General features: G+C 45.9%; 1 protein-coding gene across 1 annotated transcript in view; it reads left to right on the plus strand.

The window, feature by feature from the left end:
• ACSF2 (acyl-CoA synthetase family member 2) overlaps positions 1-27,166 on the plus strand; it is a 151,356-nt gene that overhangs the window by 54,902 nt on the left and 69,288 nt on the right. The window contains exons 7-9 of the mRNA XM_088482709.1: positions 16,580-16,678; positions 17,254-17,402; positions 24,413-24,501. Of these exons, the coding sequence (XP_088338835.1) occupies positions 16,580-16,678; positions 17,254-17,402; positions 24,413-24,501 (337 nt within the window). The remainder of the gene's footprint in view (positions 1-16,579; positions 16,679-17,253; positions 17,403-24,412; positions 24,502-27,166) is intronic.

Genomic DNA, 27,166 nt, shown 5'->3' on the forward strand with positions numbered 1-27,166 from the left:
TTTGCTTTATCAAAATAGATACTGACTGCTTTGCAACCCATCTCAATAACTGGGATATGAACTACATCCCGCTGCACCATATCTGGTGACAAACTTAAAAAGCCCAGTTGCTTCTGTTGGCAAATATCCCAAACATATCTAGGTCTATTTGAATAAAAGATGCAAAAGGACGTTTGTGCTAGATCCTATTGGACAGGGGCCCTGATTCAGAGCGCTCGCTCTGACTCCTTCTTGATTTTTAGAGCGGCCTCCTGGCCGCTCGTATAGCTGTGGGTGACCACCCACAGCTATAGCGAGCGGTCAGGAAGATGGTCGCGATGGTCAAGACCATCCCGACCATCTGGCTTGCAACGAGACCCTTGTGGTAGGGTCTCGTTGACTCAAGCCCTGGAGTGCTTTCGGCTCAAACAGAGCCGAAAGCACTCTTACTGACATCACTTGTGATGTCAGTGGGCCGGCCCCAGACGGTAGGGGTTCCCTCCGTCTGGGCAACCACGCCCCCAGCACGCCCACCAAAGGGGGCATGCTGTCACTCAACATCGACAGCACGCCCCCTTTGGTATGAGACCCGAAGCGACGGTTTGCCCGTCGTTATCCGGGTCTCGCGCATGCGCACGACGGAGCCAGCTCCGTCGTGCGCATGTGCACTGGTCCACCATCGACCCGCTTGCGAGCGCTCAGAGCTCGCGAGCGGGTCTGAATCAGGCCCAGGGCTCCCACAGACTAATATTAATTGAGTTTTGATTGTAAAGACCATAAAATAATTTTTATCTCCACACTCTGGTGTCAAAGAAAAACTAGAGACCAGACTAAAAAGGAGAGTCACCTCTCCCAACTTACTTGGCTTACTCTAGTGATTCTACGCTTGGGCAGGTCATCTACAAAATGTAAACAAACATACTATAAATAAATGAAAGAACGTTACTGCAATCCTATTCTTAGTAAAGTCCAAAGTATGAAACGTTAACCCTACACCAAGCTAAACCTGTATTTTGCATATACAGTAGCTATGAAGGCCCGCTTATGTCTTAAATCTCTCCTCATGTGACCCTTATTTTACCTCCCCAGAACCTAGGTCCCCGCAGCTTTTGTGGATTTGCAGGTCCAGCGGGAAATGCAAATGATGAAAAGAGTAAAAATGTAAGTCGAAGTTCATCCTACCACCTCCCATAATGTTCGAATGTGCCTTGAAATGTGTTTTCTCATATGAATTACACATGGAAGGAGCAAGGGACATCCCATTTATAGGGTAGGACAAGGTTTGGGTTCTACTAGTTCTTTTAAAAATTAAGTCTGTGAGGATGCGGTCTGGGATCGGCTACTAATCACCTCTGCGCTGGCGTCCTTGGGCTTAGGTGTCCAGACACTGGGAGTGAAGGTGAGTGGTGACTGATTATTCTCCCTGGGGTCCGCTAGGGCTTCCATGCGTGCGTCCTTATTTCCGGGGTGCCGGGCATGGGCGCAGCCATGTTGGCTCATATCACCTGACTAGTCTCTCCCAATGGTAGTCCTGTGGTCACTCAGCTGATCCTCTGATCCAATGATCAGCTACCCAGGGGTATTTAAGTCTGACTCCAGAAACAGGAAACTGCTGTTCAACTTCGCTGTTTCAGTGACTTGTGATTCTCACCAGTGTTACTCTGTGTTTTTCCTTCAGAGTGTTGCTTCAGCCCACTTTCAGTTCTCAAGAATTCCTGCATTAGCTTCCATGCTAATTCTCAGTCTGAGACCCAGTTCTCTCCCAGTGCTCCTGTCTTTATGTTTCTATGCCTGTGAGTATTGTTATGTTCTGCTATTTCCCTGTGTTACTGAAGTGTCAGTTTACCTGCTATTGCTAATTGGCTCCCAGCTGCATCCCTTTGCATTCTCAGTATATGTCTGTGTCCACTCTGCTCTGTGTTTGTCTGTGCAAATTAGCACCTGCATATATAGCAATCCCCAGTACATGCCTGTGTCCACTTCTCTCTGTGTCCCTCTGTGCAAATCAGCTCCTGAATCTGTTGCAGTTCCCAGTACATTTCCCTGTGTTTCCAAGCAAGCCTGCGACTAGGATTCTACATTCTCAAGTCCATCTCCGGTGTTTAAGTATTTAGTTCATCTCCAAAATTCACGTTTTCAGTTTATCTCCAGTGGTCAAGTATTAGTTTTTATACAAATTAATTTAATATAGTTCTGGTCTTTCTGCCACTCCCAGGTACCTGTCCAGAGGGCCGCGACCTGCCCACTTGGTACAGCGAAACCCAAATCCCAACTGTAGCGGTCACTGGTGAAGACCAGCAAGTGGGTTAGACTCCGCGCCTCTGGGCAGGTCTAGCCAAACCTGGGTTTGGCCGCAATAGGGAGACCTAGCTGCCACTCACTCAGTTGCTCCCTAGTCACCCTAACCCCCTAGCTCACCGTCCTCCACAGAGAAACACTTGCACCGGATCGTGACAAGTTCTTCTGTAGGCATAAAAATGTCCTGCCACAATCCTGGGGTGTCTCGGCATGGTGGTCGACGAGTATTACCTGTGAGGTCACTATGGCGGGGGGTGTCTGGCAGTGGCGCTGGTGTTTGGCGAGGGGCATTGGCTGTGCGTGGTTCTGTGCGGGCATGTTGTCACTTTGGGCTGGTGAGGCCTGGTGGTGCTTCCGTTCCGCTCCGGCATGGGCGCCGCCATCTTGCCTCCGGTCATGTGACCTAATCGCCCAATCCTGGATTGTCACATGCTCTCTCTGGCCAGTCACGGCACAGCACTTGGTATTTATTGAGGTTCAGAGCCTCACTTCATTGCCAGTGCAACGTGTTTCTCAGCTTAGCTGAGAGAGAGTTCACTGTGCTCACCACCTGTTTTCCTGTGATACGCTACCTGCCTGCCTGCTTGTCTGCTCCAACCCCACTGGACTACCCTGCATCCTCCATTACCTTCCCCTTGCCTGAGTACCTGTGTCGGCTGTACTCTGCACCCTGCCTCCTCTCACATTTCCTCTGGACAATTCACCTCAGCCTGCAATTCACCTCTTCTACCTGCAAATCACTTCAACCTGCAATTCATTGCAGCTTCACAAGACCCGGATTACTGGACTGCTTCTATCTGCCACTACCTGGACTTTTACTCATTGCTTCACCTCAGTTCCCATTTGCACTTTAGTGCCATCCTGGACTTTATTTTCTCCCATTGTTCATGTCTACCAAACCACTCATTAAAAGTTCCACATTTTGTTTTAAATCTGCTTCTGTGTCTGCTCCTGTCAGCACCCTGGGCCCACAACAAAACCAGAACCTCACAGTTTGCACTGGCCCCATGGATCCGGCCACGGAACAGGAGTCTGGAGTAGATTTATTTCAGTGCATTGCTGGCCGTCTGGAAAACCTGGAAACCAGCAACACCAAATGGCTCAGTTTTTGCAAGAAATGTCTAAACGACAGAATAATCTGCAAACCTCCTTATCCACTTCTGGGGTAACAGCAACTACAGCCGCTTCTATGCCGGGTAATACAGGAAGCAGGGCATCCCCTCGCTTACACCTTCCTATGCCAAGCAAATTCGATGGCAACCCTACACTCTGTCACGGGTTCCTGAATCAGTGCGATATACATTTCACCTTACAGCCTGATAATTTTCCCACTGCAAGAACTAAAGTGGTATACATCGTGTCCCTGTTGTCCGGTTCGGCCTTGGATTGGGCTTCCCCACTCTGGGAGCATTCAGATCCTCTGCTGGATAACTACGCAGGCTTTGTATCATCATTCAGGAGGATTTTTGACGAACCTGGAAATACAGTATCAGCATCGTCCAGTATCATGACCCTGAGACAAGGAATCTGTCCCATCAGCCAATATGCTGTACAGTTCCAAATTTTGGCATCAGAATTCAAGTGGAATGAGGAAGCCCTCACCTCTGCCTTCTGGCAAGGACTCTCGGACCGATTAAAAGATGGCCTGGTCACCCGTAAGCTTCCTACCAACCTAATTGATATGATTTCGCTCTGTAACAAGATTGACCTACGCTTCAGAGAACATCAGGCTGAAAAGCATAGGACTGACAGGCAAAGGTCATCTACCCTTCCCTTGGCTACCCTTCCATCCCCTCCTCCTGTGGATGAAGAGCCTATGCAGGTGAATCACACCCATCTCTCCAAAGAAGAACGTCAGAGAAGGATACTAAAAAACCTCTATCTAAACTTTGGAGATTCGGGTCACCTGGTGGTCGCCCGATCCTAACTAATACTGGGGACATCAAGTTAGGGGTAATGATTCCGTCCTCAAATAATAAAGACTTCGTAATAACATTAGTTATAGACCTCAAGCCTAAACCTGCCTTTGTTACTGCTCTACTAGACTCTGGAGCAGCCGGAAATTTTATAACCTCCAGCCTAGTTGACAAACTATTGATTTCCTGTTCATCTCTCAATCATGCGATTTCCTTGACTGCCATAGATGGTCGGCCTCTGGCCAATGGAATTGTCACCAAAGAAACTCAACCAGTTCTAGTCCGTATTGGAGACCTTCATTTTGAGTCGCTGAAGTTCTTAGTGATACCTTAGAATGTAAGCTCTCATGAGCAGGGACCTCTTCCCTCGTGCTTCTCTTTACATTTTCTTCTACTCTCTACTCCCCATTAGGGCACCTAACACGGGACCGCCAACTCCCGGCAGCTTATTGTGAGTGCTTTAATCACTATTTCAGCAATGTATATAAGTTGTGTCCTTGTCCTGCACTGTAATGTACTGTAAGTTACTTGTTTCTTGTTCACTTATTAGTTCTATGTACTATGTAAGGCGCTGCGGAACACTTGTGGCACCATATAAATAAAGGATAATAATAAATAATAATAATAATACCTGAGGCGTCCCAAGACATCATTCTAGGATCACCCTGGTTACGCCAGCACAATCCTAGGATAGACTGGTGCTCTATGCAAATTCTTTAATTGGGGGGGCTGACTGTCGGAAATTCTGTCTTCCCAAGATACGACCTGTAAGGAAAACAGCTTCATTAACATCTCCAGCAATTCCTAAGGAGTATCAAATGTTCACTGATGTCTTCTCTGAACAACAAGCAAATATCTTACCTCCTCATAGAGAATGGGATTGCCCAATTGATCTGTTACCTGACAAGATGCCACCTCGTGGTTGCACCTATCCTGTCCTTGCCTGAGACCAAAGTGATGTCTGAATACATCCAGGAGAATTTGGAGAAAGGATTTATTCGCCCCTCCATCTCTCCTGCTGGAGCTGGGTTCTTTTTCCTTGTCAAGAAGGACGGTGGCTTACGACCTTGTATAGACTACCGAGGCCTGAACGATATAACAGTCAAGAATCGATATCCGCTTCCACTAATCACAGAATTGTTCGAGAGTCATAGAGTCCATCATATTTTCCAAGTTAGATCTGAGAGGGCCTACAATGTTATTCGTATTCGCTCAGGTGACGAGTGGAACACCGCTGTTAATAACAGAGATGGACATTGTGAATACCTTGTAATGCCTTTCGGCTTGTGCAATGCCCCTGCTGTCTTTCAGGGCTTTGTTAACAAAATTTTCCGGGACTTATTATACATTTCAGTTGTTGTCTATCTGGACGATATATTGATTTTTTCATCTTCTCCAGAGGAACATCATAAACATGTGAAGGAAGTGCTGTATCATCTGAGGAAGAATCACCTCTATTGCAAACTGGAGAAATGTGTCTTTAGTGTACCCAGAGTTCCATTTCTTGGTTATGTAATTTCCGGCTCCAGCCTAGAAATGGATCCCAAAAAAGTGGAGGCGATCCTGGATTGGTCCCGACCACAAACCTTGAAAGCCATCCAGAGACTACTCGGATTTGCCAACTACTATAGACGTTTCATCAAGGGATTTTCGTCACTGATGGCTCCCATTACAGCTCTGACATGTAAAGGCGCTAATCCTGCTCTATGGTCACCCGAAGTGGAGACAGCCTTCCATCTTTTGAAACAAGCCTTTATCACAGCCCCAGTCCTAAGACAACCAGACCTGGACAGACCTTTTTTATTAGAGGTTGATGCTTAATCAGTGGCAGTGGGAGCGGTCTTATCCCAGCGTTATGAAGATAACCGAGTTCATCCTTGTGGGTTCTTCACCAAGAAATTCTCTCCTGCCGAAAGAAATTATGCTATAGGTGAGCAAGAACTTTTGCGCTGAAGGAGTGGAGATACCTACTGAAAGGGGCTAAATTTCCGTTCACTGTCTTCACTGACCATCAAAACCTCCTCTTCCTCAAGAATATTCAGTGTGTGAGTCCTCGTCTGGACAGTGGGCGATATTTTTTGCTCGTTCAAGATCACCCTGTCCTTCCGATCTGGAGCTCTCAATCAAAAGGCAGATGCCCTATCTAGATCTCTCCTCTGTAACAATAATTCGGAGACCCTACCTAGTGCTCCTGTGTTGGAATCAAGAGTGTTTGCCACCGTACAAATACAGCCCCCTACTGGGAAGTCCTTTGTGGCCCCGGAGTTAAGGAAGCAACTGCTCACCTGGGCTCATTCCTCTCACTTTGCAGGTCACTCAGGTACTCTGAAAGCTCTGGAACTTTTAAAAAGAAGCTACTGGTGGCCGTCCATGAAGGCTGATGTGTTGAAATTCATTTCTTCATGCCCCTCGTGTGCTCAGCATAAATCTTCGCGTCAAGCCCCAGCTGGTGAATTGATGCCCCTACCTATTCCATCACGTCCATGGATGCATCTATCCATGGACTTCGTAACTGATTTGCCGAGCTCTCTGGGCTATACCACCATCTGGGTTGTTGTGGATCGATTTTCCAAGATGGTCCATTATGTCTCTCTAAAGAAACTACCTTCTGCTCCTGACTTTGCTCATTTGTTCATCCAACACATATTTCGTCTCCATGGCCTTCCTACCGAAATAGTTTCTGATCGTGGTGTGCAATTTGTGGCAAAATTCTGGAGATCTATATATTCCGTTCTGCAAGTGAAGTTAAACTTCTCCACGGCCTACCACCTCCAAAGCAATGGATCCACGGAGAGGGTTAACCAAGACCTTGAGACCTTCCTAAGGATCTTCATGTCTTCATCCCAAGACAATTGGTTTGAACTACTGCAATGGGCGGAATTTGCACACAATGCCTCCTATCATTCTGCTACCAACCAAACTCCATTCCAAATTGTCTACGGTCTTCACCCTCGGATTCCTGAATTTCAAAGTCTACCTGTCTTTGATGTGCCAGCTGTGGAGGATACTGGGCCTGATTCAGACCCACTCGCGAGTGGCTGTCCGCTCGCAAGTGGGTTGATGTTATGGACTGAGCATGCGCACGACGGAGGGAGCTCCGTCGTGCGCATGCGCCAGACGCGACGAGCGAAGGAAAGTCCTTCGCTCGTTGTGTCCGATCAAAGGGGGCGTGCTGTCAATGTTGATTGACAGCACGCCCCCTTTGGTGGGCGTGCCGGGGGCGTGCCTCCCTGACGGGGGCGTTCCTAAGGGAACGCCTCCCGTCAGAAGCCGGCCCACTGACATCACTAGTGATGTCAGTGGGAGTGATTTTGGCTCTGATAGAGCCAAAATCACTCCGGAGCTTGCGGTTGAAAACCTCAACCGCAGGCTCCGGCTCGCAAATTCGATGGTCGCGATGGTCGCGACCATCGCAATGCACGCTCGTATAGCCTGTGGGTGGTGACCCACAGCTATACGAGCGTCCAGGAGGACGCTCCATGAAAATGGAGCCCGGCCCTCATTCAGAGCGTTCGCTCTGCTCAGAGCGTACGGCTCTGAATGAGGGCCACTGTACGGAGATTTGTGTCCATATGGACCCAAGTGCGTACTGATTTGGAGAAGGCGTCCTCTCGCTACAAACTTCAGGTGGATAGGAGACATAGGAAAGTGCCATGCATGCAAGTTGGGGACCAGGTCTGGTTGTCCACCCGGAACCTACGCCTTAGAGTGCCTTCAGTGAAGTTTGCTCCCCGTTTCATCGGCCCCTTCTCCATTACGCAAATAATTTACCCTGTGGCTTATCGCCTTCAGTTGCCTGCTTACCTGAAAATTCCCAACTCATTCCATATCCCTCCTAAAACAACTAATCCTGAATAAATTTTGCAAGGTCCTTCCTGTTCCCCCTCGCATCCAGACTGAGAGAGGCGTGGAGTACGATGTCTCCCAGGTCCTGGATTCCCGTTTCCGCAGAGGACGATTATATCTTCCGGATTGGAAGGGTTATGGCCCGGAAGAACGCTGTTGGACTGATGCCCGAGACATCCATGCCCCCGTCCTGGTCAGGAGGTTCCATGCTGCTCATCCGGAAAAGACTGGTGAGTGTCCTGAGGCCACCCATAAGGGGGGGGGGGGGGAGTACTGTCACGACCAGAGTTTCTCGGCATGGTGGTCGACGGGTATTTCCCGTGAGGTCACTATGGCGGGGGGCGTCTGGCGTTGCCGGTGGTGTTTGGCGAGGGTCATTGGCTGTGCGTGGTTCTGTGCGGGCATGCTGTCACTTTGGGCTGGTGGTGCTTTCGTTCCGCTCCAGCATGGGCGCCGCCATCTTGCCTCCTGTCATGTGACCTAATCACCCAATCCTGATTTGTCACATGCTCTCTCTGGCCAGTCACGGCACAGCACTTGGTATTTAAGGAGGTTCAGAACCTCACTTCATTGCCAGTGCAACGTGTTTCTCAGCTTAGCTGAGAGAGAGTTCCCTGTGCTCACCACCTGTTTTTCTGTGATACACTACCTGCCTGCCTGCATGTCTGCTCCAACCCCGCTGGACTACCCTGCATCATCCATTACCTTCCCCTTGCCTGAGTACCTGTGTCCGCTGTACCCTGCACCCTGCCTCCTCTCACATTTCCTCTGGACAATTCACCTCTTCTACCTGCAAATCACTTCAACCTGTAATTCATTGCAGCTTCACAAGACCCGGATTACTGGACTGCTTCTATCTGCCACTACCTGGACTTTTACTCATTGCTTCACCTCAGTTCCCATTTGAACTTTAGTGCCATCCCTGGACTTTATTTTCTCCCATTGTTCATGTCTACCAAACCACCCATTAAAAGTTCCACATTTTGTTTTAAATCTGCTTCTGTGTCAGCTCCTGTCACCACCCTGGGCCCACAACAAAACCAGAACCTAACATGCAGCACTTATACGCCTTATTTTGTTTTTGACATCACAAAATAGCATTTGCCTGTCCGCAGATTCAAAAATGATTGTTTGTGATTAAAGTGGACCCAGATATGGATGCATACCTCCCAATATCTGTTTATCAGAAATAGGGACAACAAACATTGCCTGCGAAAAGAGGGTGTGATAACAGTATGATGAGGGCTAGACTGGGTGACTGTGGAGGCATGGCTACATTGCCTGGGGAAGGGGGCTTGCCCCATCAACCCTCATAACCTTCATAGAAATACCCAAGAATTGCCTCATGCACAAGTGTTGTGAACATGACCTACCTTTCAACATTCCCAGCTGTAGCGACAAAAGTGCTGATTGTCGAGACAGTGGGACTATCCCCTAGAGTAGGGACTGTCCTGCCTAAATCAAGAGAGTTGGGATGTATGCAAATGTTCTGCTTTATCAGAATTCATGTATGTGGCCAGTGTAAGTTAGTAGGTTTACATAGTGTTCATTTACTATATCTGCATTCAAAACAATAGTGATAAGGAAATAAGACATATTTGAAGTAAATCCTATTTGACGGCAATTGGTCTTTTACATCTCTTTGTTAAGCTTCCTGTATATTACATAATTTGTAACTCATTCAGTGAACTGTGGCCCTGATTCAGAGCCGGACGCTCTGACCAGAGCGCTCGCTCTGAATCAGGGCCCACCTCCATTAATATGGAGCGTCCTCCTGGACGCTCGTATAGCTGTGGGTCACCACCCACAGCATATACGAGCGTGCAGGATGATGGTCGCGATGGTCTTGACCATCGCGACCATCGAAACTGCGAGCAAAAGCCTGCGGCTGAGTTTTTCAACCGCAAGGCCAGGAGTGATTTTGGCTCTATCAGAGTCAAAATCACTCCCACTGACATCACTAGTGATGTCAGTGGGGCCGGCTTCATATGGTAGGCCTACGTCTGGCAGGCACGTCCCTGGCACGCCCACCAAAGGGGGCGTGCTGTCAGTCAACATCGACAGCACGCCCCCTTTGATGAGACACTCCGAGCGAAGGAAAGACCTTCGCTCGTCGGGTCTCGCGCATGCGCACGACGGAGCTCCCACCGTCGTGCGCATGCGCAGTGGGGACCATCGACCCACTTGCGAGCGGACAGACGCTCGCGAGTGGGTCTGAATGAGGGCCTGTATCCCTGCCACATGCTGTATCCCTGTTACACGCTGGCAACTAATATAATGATACACACAAAAGTACAAATAGTTATCTAATTTATGGAACTTGTCTTGTATACATGAACTAGTAGCATGTAAAAAGTGATACCTATTTGTTATTTTACTTCTCAAATGCCCCCACCCCAAGAATCCACATAGTGGGAGACTGCATCTTAAGGCCCCCATACATCAGCAATTGATTGCAGCAATTGTGCAATTTGCAATCGATTGTGTATAAAAATCTTTCCCTTTTTCAATCGATTGTGGCAATTCTGCAATCACTTGAAAAAGGGAAAGATTTTTATACACAGTCTTTGCTCACCTGTGTCTGAGTCGTGTGTGTTTGATTGCGTCCTGTTGCCGCTCCACAATGGTACCTCCCTGTCAATCACTTTAAAAATAAATTCTCACTGCGGGCAGCCACAGTAATGAAACTTGACGCATGCATGGCGTGAGATATGAGCAGATTACTAATACGCTCTCATCTGTACACATCAGCATTGTGTCCATCTCTGAATCAGGCCCAGTGTTCTGTCTTAGATAACAGCAATATATCGATAACAGAACAGGCAGAGAGTGCTTTGCACCGTCCTAAATGGTGGCAGTAGAATAATTATGGAAACTTACACACATCAATCAGCAGTGGATATAGGGCCTGATTCAGACCTGCTCGCGAGCGCTCGCAAGTGCGTCGATGGTGCCCAAGTGCGCATGCACACGACGGAGACGGCTCCGTTGTGCGCATGGGTGAGACCCAAATAACGACGGCCAAGCCGTCGTTATGGGTCTCGCACCAAATGGGGCGTGCTGTCGATGGTGATTGACATCACGCCCCCTTTGGTGGGCGTGCCGGGGGCGTGGCTACCCAGACGGAGGCATACCCATGGGAACGCCTACCGTCTGGGGCCGGCCCCACTGACTTAACTAGTGATGTGAGTGGGTGTGCTTTTGACTCTGATAGAGCCTAAAGCACTCCAGGGCTTGCGGCAGCGAGACCCTACCGCAGGGTCTCGTCGCAAGCCCGATGGTCCATCGCGACCATCATTTTGGCCGCTCGCTATAGCTGTGGGTGGTCACCCACAGCTGTGCGAGCAGCCAGGAGGCCGCTCCAAAAGGTTGGAGGGACGGCCCTGATTCAGAGCGAGCACTCTGTCAGAGCGTCCGGCTCTGAATCAGGGCCATAGTCACCACTCCAATTGGTTATTAGTTCACACTGACGTAAGCAGGAGGCACTGCTGAAAAAAAGAAGTGCCTAATAGATCAAGATATGATTCTGAGTTGCATTCAATTCTGTTTTAGCAAACTGTGAATTCGTTGTGACCTACAGTCAGGTCCATAAATATTGGGACATTGACAGAATTTTCATATTTTGGCCTATATTCACCACCACAATGGCTTTGAAATGAAACACACAAGATGTGATTTAACTGCAGACTTTCAGATTTAATTTGAGGGTAATTACATCCAAATCAGTTGAACGGTGTAGGAATTACAACGGTTTCTATATGTGCCTCCCACTTTTTAAGGGGCCAAAAGTAATGGGACAAACTAAACAATCCTAAATCTAACTTTCACTTTTTAATACTTTGTTGCAAATCCTTTGCAGGCAATTACAGCCTGAAGTCTGGAACGCATAGACATCACCAGACGCTGGGTTTCATCCCTGGTGATGCTCTGCCAGGCCTCTACTGCAAATGTCTTCAGTTCCTGCTTGTTCTTGGGACATTTTCCCTTCAGTTTTGTCTTCATCAAGTGAAATGCATGCTCAATCGGATTCAGGTCAGGGGATTGACTTGGCCATTGCATAACATTCCACTTTTTAGCCATAAAAAACTCTTTGGTTGCTTTTGCAGTATGCTTCGGGTCATTGTCCATCTGCACTGTGAAGCGCCGTCCAATGAGTTCTGAAGCATTTCACTGAATATGAGCATATAATATTGCCCGAAACACTTCAGAATTCATTCTGCTGCTTTTGTCAGCAGTCACATCATCAATAAATACAAGGAAACCAGTTCCATTGGCAGCCATACATGCCCACGCCATGACATTAGCACCACCATGCTTCAATGATGAGGTGGTATGTTTTGGATCATGAGCAGTTCCTTTCCTTCTCCATACTCTTCTCTTCCCATCACTCTGGTACAAGTTGATCTTTGTCTCATCTGTCCATAGGATGTTGTTCCAGAACTGTAATGGCTTTTTTAGATGTTGTTTGGCAAACTAATCTGGTCTTCCTGTTTTTGTGGCTCACCAATGGTTTGCATCTTGTGGTGAACCCTCTATATTCACTCTTGTGAAGTCTTCTCTTGATTGTTGACTTGGACACATATACATCTACCTCCTGGAGAGTGTTCTTGATTTGGCCAACTGTTGTGAAGGGGTTTTTCTTCACCAGGGAAATAATTCTTTTGTCATCCACCACAGTTGTTTTCCGTGGTCTTACGGGTCTTTTGGTGTTGCTGAGCTCTCCGGTGCGTTCTTTCTTTTTAAGAATGTTCCAAACAGTTGATTTGGCCACACCTAATGTTTTTGCTATCTCTCTGATGGGTTTGTTTTGATTGCTTCACTCATAGTGACAGCTCTTTGGATCTCATATTGAGAGTCGACAGCAGTTGATTCCAAATGCAAATGTCACACCTAGAATCAACTCCAGACCTTTTACCTGCTTAATTGATAATGAAATAACGAGGGAATAGCCCACACCTGTCCATGAAATAGCTTTTGAGTTGATAGTCCCATTACTTTTGACCCCTTAAAAAGTGGGAGGCACATATTGAAACTGTTGTAATTCCTACACCGTTCACCCGATTTGGATGTAATTACCCTCAAATTAAATCTGAAAGTCTGCAGTTAAAGCACATCTAGTTTGTTTCATTTCAAAACCATTGTGGTGAATAGAGGCCAAAATCTGAAAATTCTGTCAATGTCCCAATATTTATGGACCTGACTGTACATATGCTGCTTAGAGTCATTCTGAGTGATCCAAAGGCAAACGCTTCTCTGCTGTTTCTCACATAGTGTTGTGATGCAGTATTTATGTACGACAAAGCATATAAACAATTAATTAATTTTTTGCATTTTTAAGGGTGAATTTCCTGCAGTGCCTGTTATTAAATGAATCTCTCCTATGGTATATTTGTACAAATGTGTATCTTGGAATACCTTATACTGTCCCTGGCCAGCAAGGCAAACAGGTCAAACCAGAGATCCGTGTTTGGCTAAAATATTGTGCAATTATTTAAAGGACACAGATCTCTGGATTTGCCTGTTTTGTCTTGTTGGCAAAAAACAGTCTACTGTCCTGAGGTGCAAATTTATAAAAAATATCAAAATATCTGTTGCCTGCAATGGCTTCTTGTATAGAGAAATGTATTGGACACCTTGGTGCTCATACTCTAAAGGCCAAACCAGCAAGATAGCAAGATATATTGCTCAAATGACCGACTTTAGAACACAATAGAACATCGGCTCACTATGAGCCTAGGCTGGTATCGGGAGGGGGGGGGGAAGGGGGGGGTGGCGTGGGGTTACCCCTACTTCCAATAACCAGCACTAGGCTGTGGGGTTCCCCCTACTTTCCCCCTACTTCCAATAACCAGCACTAGGCTGGACCAGACGGGGCAGCTGACGTTTCAGCAGGGGGAAAGACAGCGTGGAGTCCCCCTGCTATAACTGCAACAATCTCTAAACTGGCTGCATTCCCAAGGGAAGTGGAAACATCCCAAATATAGGGTCTCCTCTTCCCAAGGACAACAAGCCCCGAGCTGGATTTACTAAAGCATCTAAAACAGACAGAATCTGATTGGTTGCTATGAGCAACACCTCCAATTGTCTATCATTTTCTAGAATGCAATAGAGAAATGATAGCTACAATCTCATAGAAAGATTTAGTAAATCTACCCTCAGAACTCTTTTCTGCATCCCCAGGACTTTGGGTGCCATCATGCCCAGACATCAAAGGCCTGCTGGCACCTGTAAATAAATATTAAACAAAAGTAGGAGACACCTCGTGAATATTGTATAATTTTACTAAATAAAAACATTCCCACACAGCCCTCGTTGATTCATTTATTACTCACAAAATGCAGGGGTTCACTACGGTACATGTAGCAACCCCAGAATCTTGGCAAAACAAAAACATGTCTCCCTGCAATAGTGTCAGCTGCCACGGCTGGTTCAGAATTGTGCCAGTTCTTTGAAAATATGGGGCACCCCCTCTTCATTTCCCCCCCTACTTTTCAATACTGGCCTAGACTCAGAGCTCAGCGCTGGATAATGATTTGGGTCCCCATGCCAGTTTTTAAAAATGTTATTACACACCTTTTAACAACTTTTAAAGCAACAAAGTCTGCTAAGAATCATAGCGATCCGCGCCACAGATTGACTTATGATTTGTAGCGGAACCGATGCTTTGTAAATACTGAATTATTCTGGACTAAACCGCTGACGATGCCTATTGCTTTGTCTTTGAAGCCCAAACCGACACTTACTAAATTTACCCCCTTGTCAGTCATCAGAATGTTTCCGGTTAGTAAAAATATAAAGTCAAATATTTGTCAATGAAACATATATAATGATGAGTTAAAAATATAACATCCTACTGATTCATATAAATTCTACATGACATTACACCAAAAAAATATTTTAATTACTGTATTAGTAACTGTTGGTAGATATACTGATAATTGCCAAGAAGTCTATGACTTTGTTTCTCTATACAAGAGTAAGGGAAAACAGAGGGCTCTGCTGAAAAAGAAGGGCTACAATATGTCAAAACATATTTGAAATTATCATTCGAATGCATAGGCAAATGCAGGGGGGGTCGGGTTCCGGGTGCATGGAAACCCCCCTTCCCAGCCCACACCATGACCACAATAGAAATAGTAATATAATACAATATTGTTAATTCTGCAGGTTCTTCTCAGTATCACAAATTAAATTATCACCACCTGTGGATCTTTTAACAAATGTCAGCCAATAATAAATACACCTGTTAATCAACTAGGAGATCTGGAAAACATGCACTGTTAGGGGTGCACTGCTATAGACCATCAATAGGGTTAATTATTAATACCATATAACAATACACTATCCAGTGCATTAGGAGACTAATATGTACATATATGTCCAGGGCATATATGATGCTTCCCCAGACTCCCAGACTTGCTCCCATACTCTGGAATAGTGTCCATATTTGAAACAAAAATATGTCGCCGATCTTTCTGATGATTGGTAAGTGTATACATACTTATCGATCGTCTGCCCGATATGCCGGGCTTGACAGCTCAACTGGGCAAGCAAAATTTGGTCCCTGTAATTTTGAACGCAAAAAAACGGCAGGTGATATTTAAAGAGAAAAGTGACATGGAAGAGGTGCTTGTTCCTATCGGGATGCCCAGTTAATGCCAGAGTGTGGGGATTGACGTACAGTGCATTAAATACATGGCTGGCAACTACCAGATGCTGGGGGTGACAGGCAGGTCTAGCCCAGATGGGCAGTGGAGGAGGAGAAGGACAGAGCTGCCTGTAATTATTGACTAATTAAGCTAATTGAAAACTTCCAATTGTCTAATTAGTCATCACAGGGGGGTACCCAGGGGCTCTGAAGTAAGTCCCGACAGTTTAAGGAACTTTTCCCATGTGGGCTGTGAGGAACAAGTCGTTTATAGAAATTAACGCGACTGATTTTTGCTCCTTCAGTTGAATAGGAAAAACCTTGCGGCTTTGGGAAAATCCCTGCATTGTTCAATATTTCATCTACAATTGAATATGTCCCTATATGTGTGTTTCTGTGGCTCTTAGCATTTACTGTTATTACAAATTTTCGAAAATTATTATTATTTATAAGTTTTGATTATAATGTATGTTTTTGTTTGTTCAGTTGGACACAAACCACAACAGACTTCCTTTGTACCCCAGCATGATCTGTGCATGAAAACAAATGTAGGGGTCACATACAGTAGGAGTATTAGGAAAGGGATCACATACATTTTGGCTTGTACTTGTATAAAAATCCATTATTCTAACAGGGACCATGATTTCTATGCTTGTAGCATCCTGGATCCTTCAGGATCCTTGCTTAGTTAGTGTGGGATATTATGGGGCAAAGACAACATTGTGAATAAGCATGAGGTATTCCCAGTTTCCTTGAAAATCATATCCATGTTTGTGTATTCTCTCTTCCTCTGCTACCTCCATAAGTGTATGTCCTGCTATCTATCTCATCTGTGAAATCCATCACCCACATTCCTAATCTAATACGCATTCCTTACTCTGCTCTGTCATAGGGTACAACTGGATATCCCAAAGGAGCAACTCTAAGTCATCACAACATTGTAAACAATGCATCTATGGTTGGGATGAGATTTGGCTATAACTGGAGGAAGGTGAGAGACTCAATACACTTAGGGCCTGATTCAGAGATGTACGTTAATCCGATGATTAATGTATATATCTCTCCGATATTCAGGGGTTTCCACCTGCGCAGGACCTGTTCTGCGAATGTGCAGAACGGGTCCTGCTATCTCACTCACAGACCTCCCCCAAGTCACAGCATGACTGACATGCTGCAGTGCTTTGGGGGTAAAGCGGGGGCATGCCTGGTCACCGTTTCCTGGAAATGGGGGTGTGTGTCCCCAGTTTTCCAGGTGGAACAAGGCCAGGGTCTGTGTTGGTGGATGCAGATTCCTGGCCTCTTAAGTGACCAGCACCCGGTCAGGTTGGGGGAAGTTTCAGCTCCCGCAGCCTGAACAAAGGAGCAATCATCTCGACCATCTGTTATCCAAGCCTGCGACGTCAGATGCAGTGCGGCGAACGCAAATGCAGCAAGGATGTGTCTGACACATCCTTCTGCATTGTATCTGAGATGGACGGAATTGCATCTCTGAATCAGGCCCTTAGTTACACATTACTCTGTATAGGCTAATCCCCATACTTGACTCTTTTCATTGTCACTTACAAGGGAGACCGGATAGCTCTTCCAGTGCCCCTGTATCACTGCATGGGCTCCGTTCTTGGCAGTCTTGTGATGGCTGTCTATGGTCCCACTGTGGTCTTGCCGTCACCATCATTTGAAGCCCGAGCTCTTCTGGAAGCTATTTCAAAGGAGAAGTAATTTTTATTTTATTTTAGTATTTGTGTTACTATTTAAATGACTAATGTCTGTAAGTGTGTTTGCACCCACCCGCATAGTATACCTATGTAATACACAATTGTTGCTAATATTTCTATCAATAAATTTGGTAGAATCTGTGATCTGTCTCCGGTGGTCATCAGCAAAACCTGGGTGTTATAAGAGGTAATGGTGGACTCAGAGGTGGACACAGTGTCGATGTTTGCGCAGTTTAGTAGTTTTTTGCTACTGCCAGAATAGTCCTAGAAACCCCTATGGCACATGTGTACCACTGAGCGTACGCAAAGATCACTGTTGCATATGTGATCATACACATTTTAGCTGGTGGCAGAAAGTCATGGCCGTTCCCGGGAGCTGGTCTGAAGTGAACAGAAGAAGAGGCCGTCTCATGGGTGTGTTATGGGGGAGTCACGGGCGTCTCAGTGAACGCACTGCTTTCTCAAATGCAAAGCCGCAGCCACAGAAGCCATGGTTAGAGAAAGTTCAGAAAGACACACTGTGGAGCTTGCTGTTATTGATATATAATGCGAAGGGGAATATGCTGGGGACAGTAGTTCTTGAGATGAGTTCTGGGCAGAGTGTAAGTCATGTTAATTATGTGTATATTGCAATAGTAGGTGCTAGTGGCGATTAGTCCACATGTGGTTTGTTTAACGTAGAAGAACAGGTAGCCTATGACACAAGGAATATCATAGGTGTAATATAAAATAGTGGTTGATCATATCAATTTAATAATCTTTCACAGGTGCTTATAAGGGAGGGGTTTTAATCTAGACTAGGAAAAAAGAACAAATGTCCCCCAGCACACTGCAATAGACCAGCAATACAATTTGAATACTACATGATAATAGAAATCCAGAGATCTTTGTTGCATATATTTGATGTGTTAGATATGTTTAAGCATCAGGCCGCGCCAAGGAATCTCTGTAACAGTGGTCCTAACCCACATGATAATAGCACCCACTTTGGGTGCTTAAACATATCTTTGCAAATATATGCAACAAATATTTCTGGATTTTTATTGTCGTGTAGTAATCAAATCTTAATGCTGGTGTGCTGGGGGACTTTCTTTTTTCTCCTAATATCATAGGTATATCAGCGGTAGGTATTTTATATTCAGGGCTGTTATTATGAGTGTGCGACTAGTGCGGCACCGTGGCTGCCCCCTGACCTTTGCTTCTGGCTAGCCGGGTGCCTGCAATGGCACTCTTCAGCCAGTATAATTGCGGTAGTGCCCCAAGTAGCGTATTCAAGACACTACGGGCACTGCAGCAATTCTGGGTGTTGGAGGCCTCGTCCCTATGTCTGAACTCAAAGGAGGCAGGGCCGGCATAGGGTACTGTGAAGCCCTGTTACAGCCTTGAATATATTTTTTGTGGCAGCCTGGAAGTTAGGGTATTGCTGGGCGTTATAGTTCACAGGAAGTGATCTGGGTACTGGCACCAGTGGATAGTAGTACTGGTGGTCTAGTGTACAACGGTGATGTAATAGTGTACTTGCAGGCATACAGCAAGGCACTGTAGACAGTGCACTCCTTCCAAAACCTCTCCTCGCTCAAGACTGCCATCCATCACAGGACACAACATGAGCATCATATCACATTTGATGTCTCTTTCCTGCAATGGAAGACATTGAGGGCTAGGCTAAAACATTTTGCAGAATAAAGCATCAACATTTTGAATTTTTTCTAGTCCAAATTCCTGCAAAAGAAAATTTTGAGCATAAGAAATCAAACATTTGCTCAACATTTCACTGTAGACATAAACTGCACTGACTAAAGCATTCTTCATCACATTCCTGACAAAGTGACATTCAGTAGCATTGTTGATTTTCTGAACTAAACATCTCTAAATCACATTTAGTTCCAGAAGCAAGAAAAGCAACTGCAGTATATAGTGTTCATTCTACTTCCGGTGTCCGAAAGGGCGCCTGTCTTTAAGACTCGCCCCATCTTCATTAGTTTTGGGGACGTGGCCCAAGCTCTCTCCTCTCTGTGAATAGATGGCATCTATTCACCGGTGGTGATCACTGCAACGCAATTCTCCCCCAACCCCCCCCCCCCCCCCCTATGTGGGACACTGCGGCCCACGAATGGAGACAGGGCACCCGGCAGGTTGTTTTGGCGGGGCACAAACAGGGCGTCGCCATAAGGGCAGGGCATATTCTGTCCTTTTGAAATTGGGCAGGGGGCTTCTAACACTTCATTTATTTACAGTTGGATATGCAAAGCTTGATACATTCATGCTTTTTAGGCACCTGTCCTGGAAATCGGGTTCAATAGTAGATTTCCATTCTTGTTGGTTTTGGATCATGAAGTTTTTGAGGTCTGTTCTGTTCACTGATGCCATTTTATCCTAGTGTATAGGTAATAGTATTCTGATGCTGTACGCCATTTTCTTTTTAGTACTTAGCCATTTCCCTATTCTCGTATTCTCCACCATTACCAGGTATTAGAACTTTCAGCTTATGACCTGTTTACTTTTCAATGAGATTTCTGTACACATTGACCCTACTTGTTACAATGCTTTTGTTTCTCAAGAAATAAACCTGTATAATGCTTGTAGCATTGTTATGAGTATTATGGAGTAACGCCTGCCACTCATAGATTCAACCTCCATTAGTCCACAGACATCAGTATGTACTAAGGGACTGATTCAGAGCCGCTCGTAAGCGGCCGCTCGTTCGCTCCGAGCGATGTTTGCCCAACTGCGCATGCATACAGATCGTTATACGCATGCGCGAACCAGTCAGTGCGGTCGAAATTCATGTGCTCGTAAAATAGCGAATGCCTAAAAATTTGAGTGACAGGATGAGGCGTATGTGGGTGGTAACAGGGGAAGGTGCTTGAAAACAGGGAGTGGAGATCCGAACGCAGGCGTGCTTAAAGGTCAAAACGGGCGTTTTATGGGTGTGCATAATGAAAACAGCAGCGTCATTGAGCACATCACTGGGTTATTTTATAGCCAGAACTGCTCGCAAGATTGTGGTAGCAAAAACCAACCACAAGAATAGCGAGCAGTTCATACGCTGGTCGATGTACTCGATTAATCTAATAAATAGCGGACATGACGTAGGATGCGAGCGGCCAGGGGGCGTAGTTTTCCAAAAAACGACCGCAAGTTTTCTTTGCTCGTTCAGACCTAGAGGCGTGAACAGACCGCAAAGAGCGAACGGTTCATTTGAATAGCCACCCCTATTTTCTGGACGAGCGAGCGCTAATTGCGTCCGGCTCTGAATGAGGCCCTAACTCCAATAGGACTTGTGCTCTGATTGTGAACTTCGGAAAGGTGCAACGCATTTGCTTGCCCTCTCACATGCTGGGCTTTCAGAGTTGTCCTTTGACATTCCAGTCACCATACCACTCTGAAGCTTCTGTACTCCGTCATAGCCTAGATGCCCCAGCCGCCTGTGTCATAGTTTTATTGATTGAGTGAATTCCTCAGCGAGCATTATACAACACTCCACAGTGTCAGTACATGGTAGCTGCAACAATAACAGTCCATCTTTGGTTGTACACAACACAACAACCCTCCTCAAACTGAACCCTATATCCACTCTGCTGTACTTCCATGCAGCGTGCACTGTACGGGCATACAGCGGGGCATTGCAGTCTCTTATGTGGTGAGAGTCTCCTGGTGTCACCTGTCCTAGTGGGGAGTAATGACATGCGGAGACACTGCACATGCACAGTAGCGCATCACTGAGGTCAGACCTCTCTTAGCTGAGCTCCGGTGGATCCTAGCGACCGCTGGCTCTGTGCAGCCTATACAGTGCTGGAGGTAGGCAGTGATGGAGGGCACTCCTTACAACAGTATCTATGGTGATCGCGATGATGCACCAATGGCGAAGTGTTTGAGTCCACCAGCGGATTTGCACTGTCCACGGACATTGAATGTGGGCATCTCCGTTGCGTGCACAAGGGGAAGGCCTAAACTAGAATTTGCATATTATCGCAACTGCGATTATCGCAACTGTGAATCTAAAATAAATCACAGCAACACATTCATTGGCATCCACCTCTGAATCAGGCCCAATGTACCCACAACTCAATATTATGGATATTATAAGTCACTTTGTACTTCCATGACCTGCATAAAAGAACACTTTTGTGTAGCTTTGGGCCTTTATTTGGTCACAGAAATCCTCAGTGACTTCTAATATCCTTATATTTTATAAACTGGTAATATTGGGAATGATTCAATTCAGCGAGCTGTGAATATCTGCAGGAAGTTGGTCCCGGAGCTATTCAATTTACCTCACTGTTTAGTCCGACTATAACATTTTAAGTCAGAGAATGCCGGTTCTTGCAACTTAACCTGGGTGTTTAGTCGCGAGAACCAGCATTTTCAGACTAAAGTGCCGGTCTCAAGGCTGTTTAGGCCGCCCTAAGCCGGCAAACAGCCTTGCGGCTGGCTCTCAAGAGGGTGCGTGGAGAAATCCTTTAGTCGTTGTTTAACAGTGCGCTGAATTGAATGGCTCTGCGACCAACTTCCTGAAGATATTTACAGCGCACTGCATTGAATTTGCATTGTCTGTATACTGATGTGTCCTCATACAGCTACTTCTATACGCCATACAGTGCAACTGAGCCGCTCGGAGAGGTGTAGAGTATTCTCTTTTTCTTTCAATTTTACGTCTTATTTTCTTTGTAGACGCCGCAAAACACCACTCACAGATAAAGCACAGCGCATGTTGGTGTGAGAGAAAGTCGCAGCCGGTGCATCACAGCATTTCGTACACGGAGTCAGACTCAGTCGCAATCAGATATACAAATGTCTCACATCAAATAGATCAGTGCAATCTAGCAAGGTAGTTTTGTCGCTCCCAGTTACTTTATTTATGGAAATAAGACACCCATTTTGGGTGAGTCACCCGGGACTTGGGGTGCCTAGAGAGACTGTTTGTGACGACTTCAGCAAAAGTGTATGAGGACACATCTGTAACCAGTCAGCTTATGTCACAGAGATCTGTGATCTGTTTAAAAAAAACCCTCTATTTGCTCTTCAGTCCTCAGCAGTGGGTGTAGTGTCCCATTTCTGCAGTTTATTACACAAGCATGTATTTCTGTTATTTACCTCTGCCAACATCTGTTTTCATTTTGCATTATTATTACTTTCATTGCTTATGGTGCACCAAAATTCTGCATCATCGAACAGTGAGGGAATAGAGCATGGAACATAAATGTAGACGTCCAACCAGCAATATACAGAACAAGCAAGAGTTATAACTCTAATAATAAGTTAAACATAACACGTAAAACATACTAGGAAAGGTACGAAAGAAACAGAGGCCTGATTCACTACGGATGATCGGTGCTGCGATTACGCACACAGTTCTGCTGCGAAAATATACTAATGAATGCAATCGCAAAGTTGTGGCACAGCCAGCATAGTGACGCCCACTACCACTATCTCACATCCGTAATACCTTGCTGTCCTGCGTATACATCGGTAACATCGGCCCCTCACGCACAGTTACAACAGGTCTGCCCTTGCTCAGAAATTGCTAACCTTGTTGCACGCAGTGAGTACTCAAGCTGCGTATGCCGTCGCAGTGGCTAATTTATGCACGTCCATGCAACAGCGTTCAAGCAGACAGGCAAGCCTGCGTTTCTCCAACCACTCCCCCATCACCACCCCCAAATACTGAAGTCAGTCTGCAATGGCTTTGCATCTGCGTAGGTGATCACAGTGCTAACTCACGCCCGCGCACTGCGATACATATGCATGCGCAGTACTCACCATCGACCGATCTGAGTATGTGATTGCAATTGCGTTCCATAATGAATCCGGCCCATAAAGCGTAGCAGGGAACACACAAGAGGCATAGTACAAGGATGCACAGATAGACAAGATGAGAGTGGGCGTACAGATAGGAGGATATACAATAGGGCCCTGTATGTGGGAGATTACAATCTCCTAATTCATTTTTTTTAATGTTAAATTTAATAGGCCCTAAATATCCTTAAGTATAAGCATAATATCCACTGGTTGGGAAATTCAAGTGTAGACAGAAAAATGTGATATTTATCTCTTTAGGATATAGATCAAAGAACACTGCCATGCACATATAATACGGCAGGTGAATTCTGGCCTGGAATGTTTGGCACATGGTATATGGTTCATTATTCAGGAATAGTTACTCTACCTAGCACCTAAAGTACATGGCTGTATAGCTCGGCCTCACAGTTCGTATCTGTGACTATCTTGCAAGAGGAAACAACTGGCCACAAGAGCAGGGGGGGAACTGTCATTGTTTCATTCATCCTGCATTAGTAACTACATTGTAGCAGATGTTGAGAGTTGTAGCTCATCGTATGCCGCAATGGTGGATATTACTATTTGCCCTGTTATATATCAAAGCACTGGGGTTAATTCATAGAGAAATGCTGATCATTCAGTGCTCTAAGATTCTCTTCTGTAGACGAAGGATGAGTAGGAATTGTGTGTATGAAGATCAGCTGAACTCCCCTACAATCACCTCACTTGTCACTACAGTGGTGTAGATGTATGTAGCAGCATGCGCTGAATCAGAAGCATTTAACGTGTTCAGACGCCAGAGCAGTTTTGTATGATCTTGTACTTCCCGTTACATGTTCCCATGTCTCTTTTACATATTCTCCTGCCTCTTTACATGTTCTCCTGTTCCTTTACATGTAGATTCAACGGGAAATGTAGCAAGCTTTCTAAAAAGTGGAAAAGTTGCCCATAGCAACCAATCAGATTTGACCTATGATTTTATAGACTGTACAGTACTTGATAAATACTAGCCAGAAGCTGATTGGTTGCTATGGGTAACTTGTGCACTTTAGAAGGCTTGACACAACTTCCCCAAAATTATGTACTATTATTTTTGAATGTCTTACCTAGTGTATTTTTCTACCCTTTCATTGCTCTATCTTTGCGGAGATTTGAGCTGGCATTGTGTGAGAATACTAGTGTTTTGTACTTTTTTAATTTTCATATATTGTTCTCTCAATGTTCCACAGATGTACAAGTTTCTACGGGACCCCTACAATGTATATAGATATTTTGGGGCAGCCAGACTATGCTTCTCTTGCCTCTACTCTCATTACTGGTACGTAACAGGCAGTTCATATCCAGCATAACGTAACCAAGTCAGATTGGTTAGTAGGGTTTCCATATGCTGAGTGTGTTACTGAGTGTCCATTGGTCGTCGTGTGTACTAACATTTATATAAAATGTGTCCTTAAGCCAAAGACACAAAATGGATATTTATGCAGTCTATGTGTAGGTAAAATGCCTAATCTACTATACATGTTTTATTTTTTAACTTTTATATACACAAATTAACTTTGAAGTCACAATTTAGTAGCTGGACCTTACTAAGTCAATTGTTTTATTCAATACTATCAGCTGAGAGAAAGTAAAGCAGCACACTTTACTGTCCAAAAACGGACATCGTGATTGGCTAACTATCACTTGACATTCACATCTAATCTTGGAGGCTGATGCAGAGTTGAATGTAAGTTGACTGTACTTACTCTAGCTCATATGCAGATTAGTATTTGCCCTTATCCATAGCTTTTATCATTATCAGTGCGCATTTGCACCAGGCCAATCGCTGATTGAAGAGAGCTGTCTGAAAACAGGTGTATGTACACATGTGCACAACTCTGCACCGCACACTGGGCCTGATTCAGAGCCGGACGCTCTGACCAGAGTGCTCGCTCTGAATCAGGGCCCTCCTACCTAAAAATGGAGCGGCCTCCTGGCCACTCGCATAGCTGTGGGTGACCACCCACAGCTTATGCGTGCGGCCAAAAAGATGGTCGCGATGGTCAAGACCATCGCGACCATCGGGCTTGCGACGAGACCCTGCGGTAGGGTCTCATCTGCCGCAAGCCCAGGAGTGCTTTTGGCTCTATCAGAGCCAAAAGCACTTCCACTGACATCACTAGTGATGTCAGTGGGGCTGGCCCCAGATGGAAGGCGTTCCCATGGGAACGCCTCCGTCCTGGCAGCAACGCCCCCGGCACGCCCACCAAAGGGGGCGTGCTGTCACTCACCATCGACAGCACGCCCCCTTTGGTGCGAGACCCGGAGTGACAGCTTGGCTGTCGCTATTCGGGTCTCGCGCATGCGCACGACGGAGCTCCCTCCGTCGTGCGCATGCGCATTAGGGCACCATCGATCCACTTGCGAGCGCTCAGCGCTCGCGAGCGGGTCTGAATTAGCCCCACAGGGCCTGATTCACTACCGTTCGCAACTGTGATTACGCATGCAATCGGCTGATTGTTACGTTCTGCACATGGGTATGCTTCACAGTGCGCGTGCGCAAACCGGCCACTGCGATCGGAACTGCGATTGCAGTGACTACGTAGACTCATCGCAGAGTGATTGACAGGAAGTGCCGTTTGTGGGTGGTAACTGGGGGGGGTCGTCGAAACGCAGGCGTACCAGTGCATTTGAATGCTGTTACGGTGGCGTGCATAAATTAGCCACTGCAATGCCATACGCAGCCTGAGGCTTCATAGCGTGCGATGAAGTTGACAAGGTCTGAGTAAGGTCAGAGCTTGTGCAACTGTGCGTGAGGCTGCAATGGTACTCGATTGTACCAATTGTTTTGCAGTCTTGCTAAACATTACCGTATGTGTGTATGGTAAAGTGGGCATCCTTATGTAGTGCTGTGACGGCATAGCGATTGCAATGGATTAGCATACTATTGCAGTGGAACTGTGTAAGTAATCGCTATTCCAATCACAGTTGCGATCTGTAATGAATCAGGCCCACAGTTCTGATGAAACGCTCTCGCTAAAATTTGTCTATGTGTGAGTGCCCTTTTACCACCCTTCATCTGCAAGTGGAAATGTGACTTAATAACGTGCAACTCTGAATCAGCAATAGATATCTGCACTCTGCTACAGAGTTTTCACAGATGGAAAATACACAAGTCCATCCACAAACTGTGCTTGCGTTAGACCCTGCATTGGCCACTCTGGGCCTGACTCAGAGATGGACTCTAATGCAATTTTCTCTCAGATTGAGTGATTGTTTGCCATTGCGCATGCATATGCACCGCACTACACATGCACTGCGATCGCATTGCGATCACGCATGCACAGAGGAATCTCGGCAAGTGTGTGACAGGTTATCAGCGTTTGGGGGGATCCATCGGGAAGTGTGTGACAGGTTGTCAGCGTTTGGGGGTGGTAACGGGGAGTAGTCAGAAAATCACAGGCGTGCCTGTCCGTCTAAATGCTGCTACATGGGCGTGCATAAATTAGCCACTGCGAGTGCATGCGCAGCTCTGTGTGTCAGAAGAGCTCCCATGGCCAGGTCAGACCTTCCACAAGGGTAAGATGGCCGCCGATGTACTTCGATGTTACCGATGTTTATGTAGGTATGCATGGTCGAACGCTGGTGAGAAGGCAGCAGTGGGTGTCTTAATGCTCAGATGATCTTTGCTGACATTTGCATATTTTCGCAACTGCGTTGCGTATGAATACGCAGTTGCGATCGCATTAGCATTCATCTCTGAATCAGACCCTCTATTTGGTCCACTTAGGTAAGGAATAATCACTTCTTCAGCATCACTATTGCAGCCAGGGGATTTCTAACCTCTTTAATAGAGATGACCCAAATGTGTTGATTTATAACCAGTAGTCTACATTTTTTGCCAATCTATACTAATATAATGAGAGCGTTGTGTCCGTCTGTTTGTTCAAAGTTGGCGCAAAAACTACTTAACGGATTTTCATGAAAAATGCATCATTTGGTAG

Source organism: Taudactylus pleione, unplaced genomic scaffold (genome assembly GCF_031769625.1).
Source record: "Taudactylus pleione unplaced genomic scaffold, aTauple2 ptg000290l, whole genome shotgun sequence".
Lineage (NCBI taxonomy): Eukaryota > Metazoa > Chordata > Amphibia > Anura > Myobatrachidae > Taudactylus > Taudactylus pleione.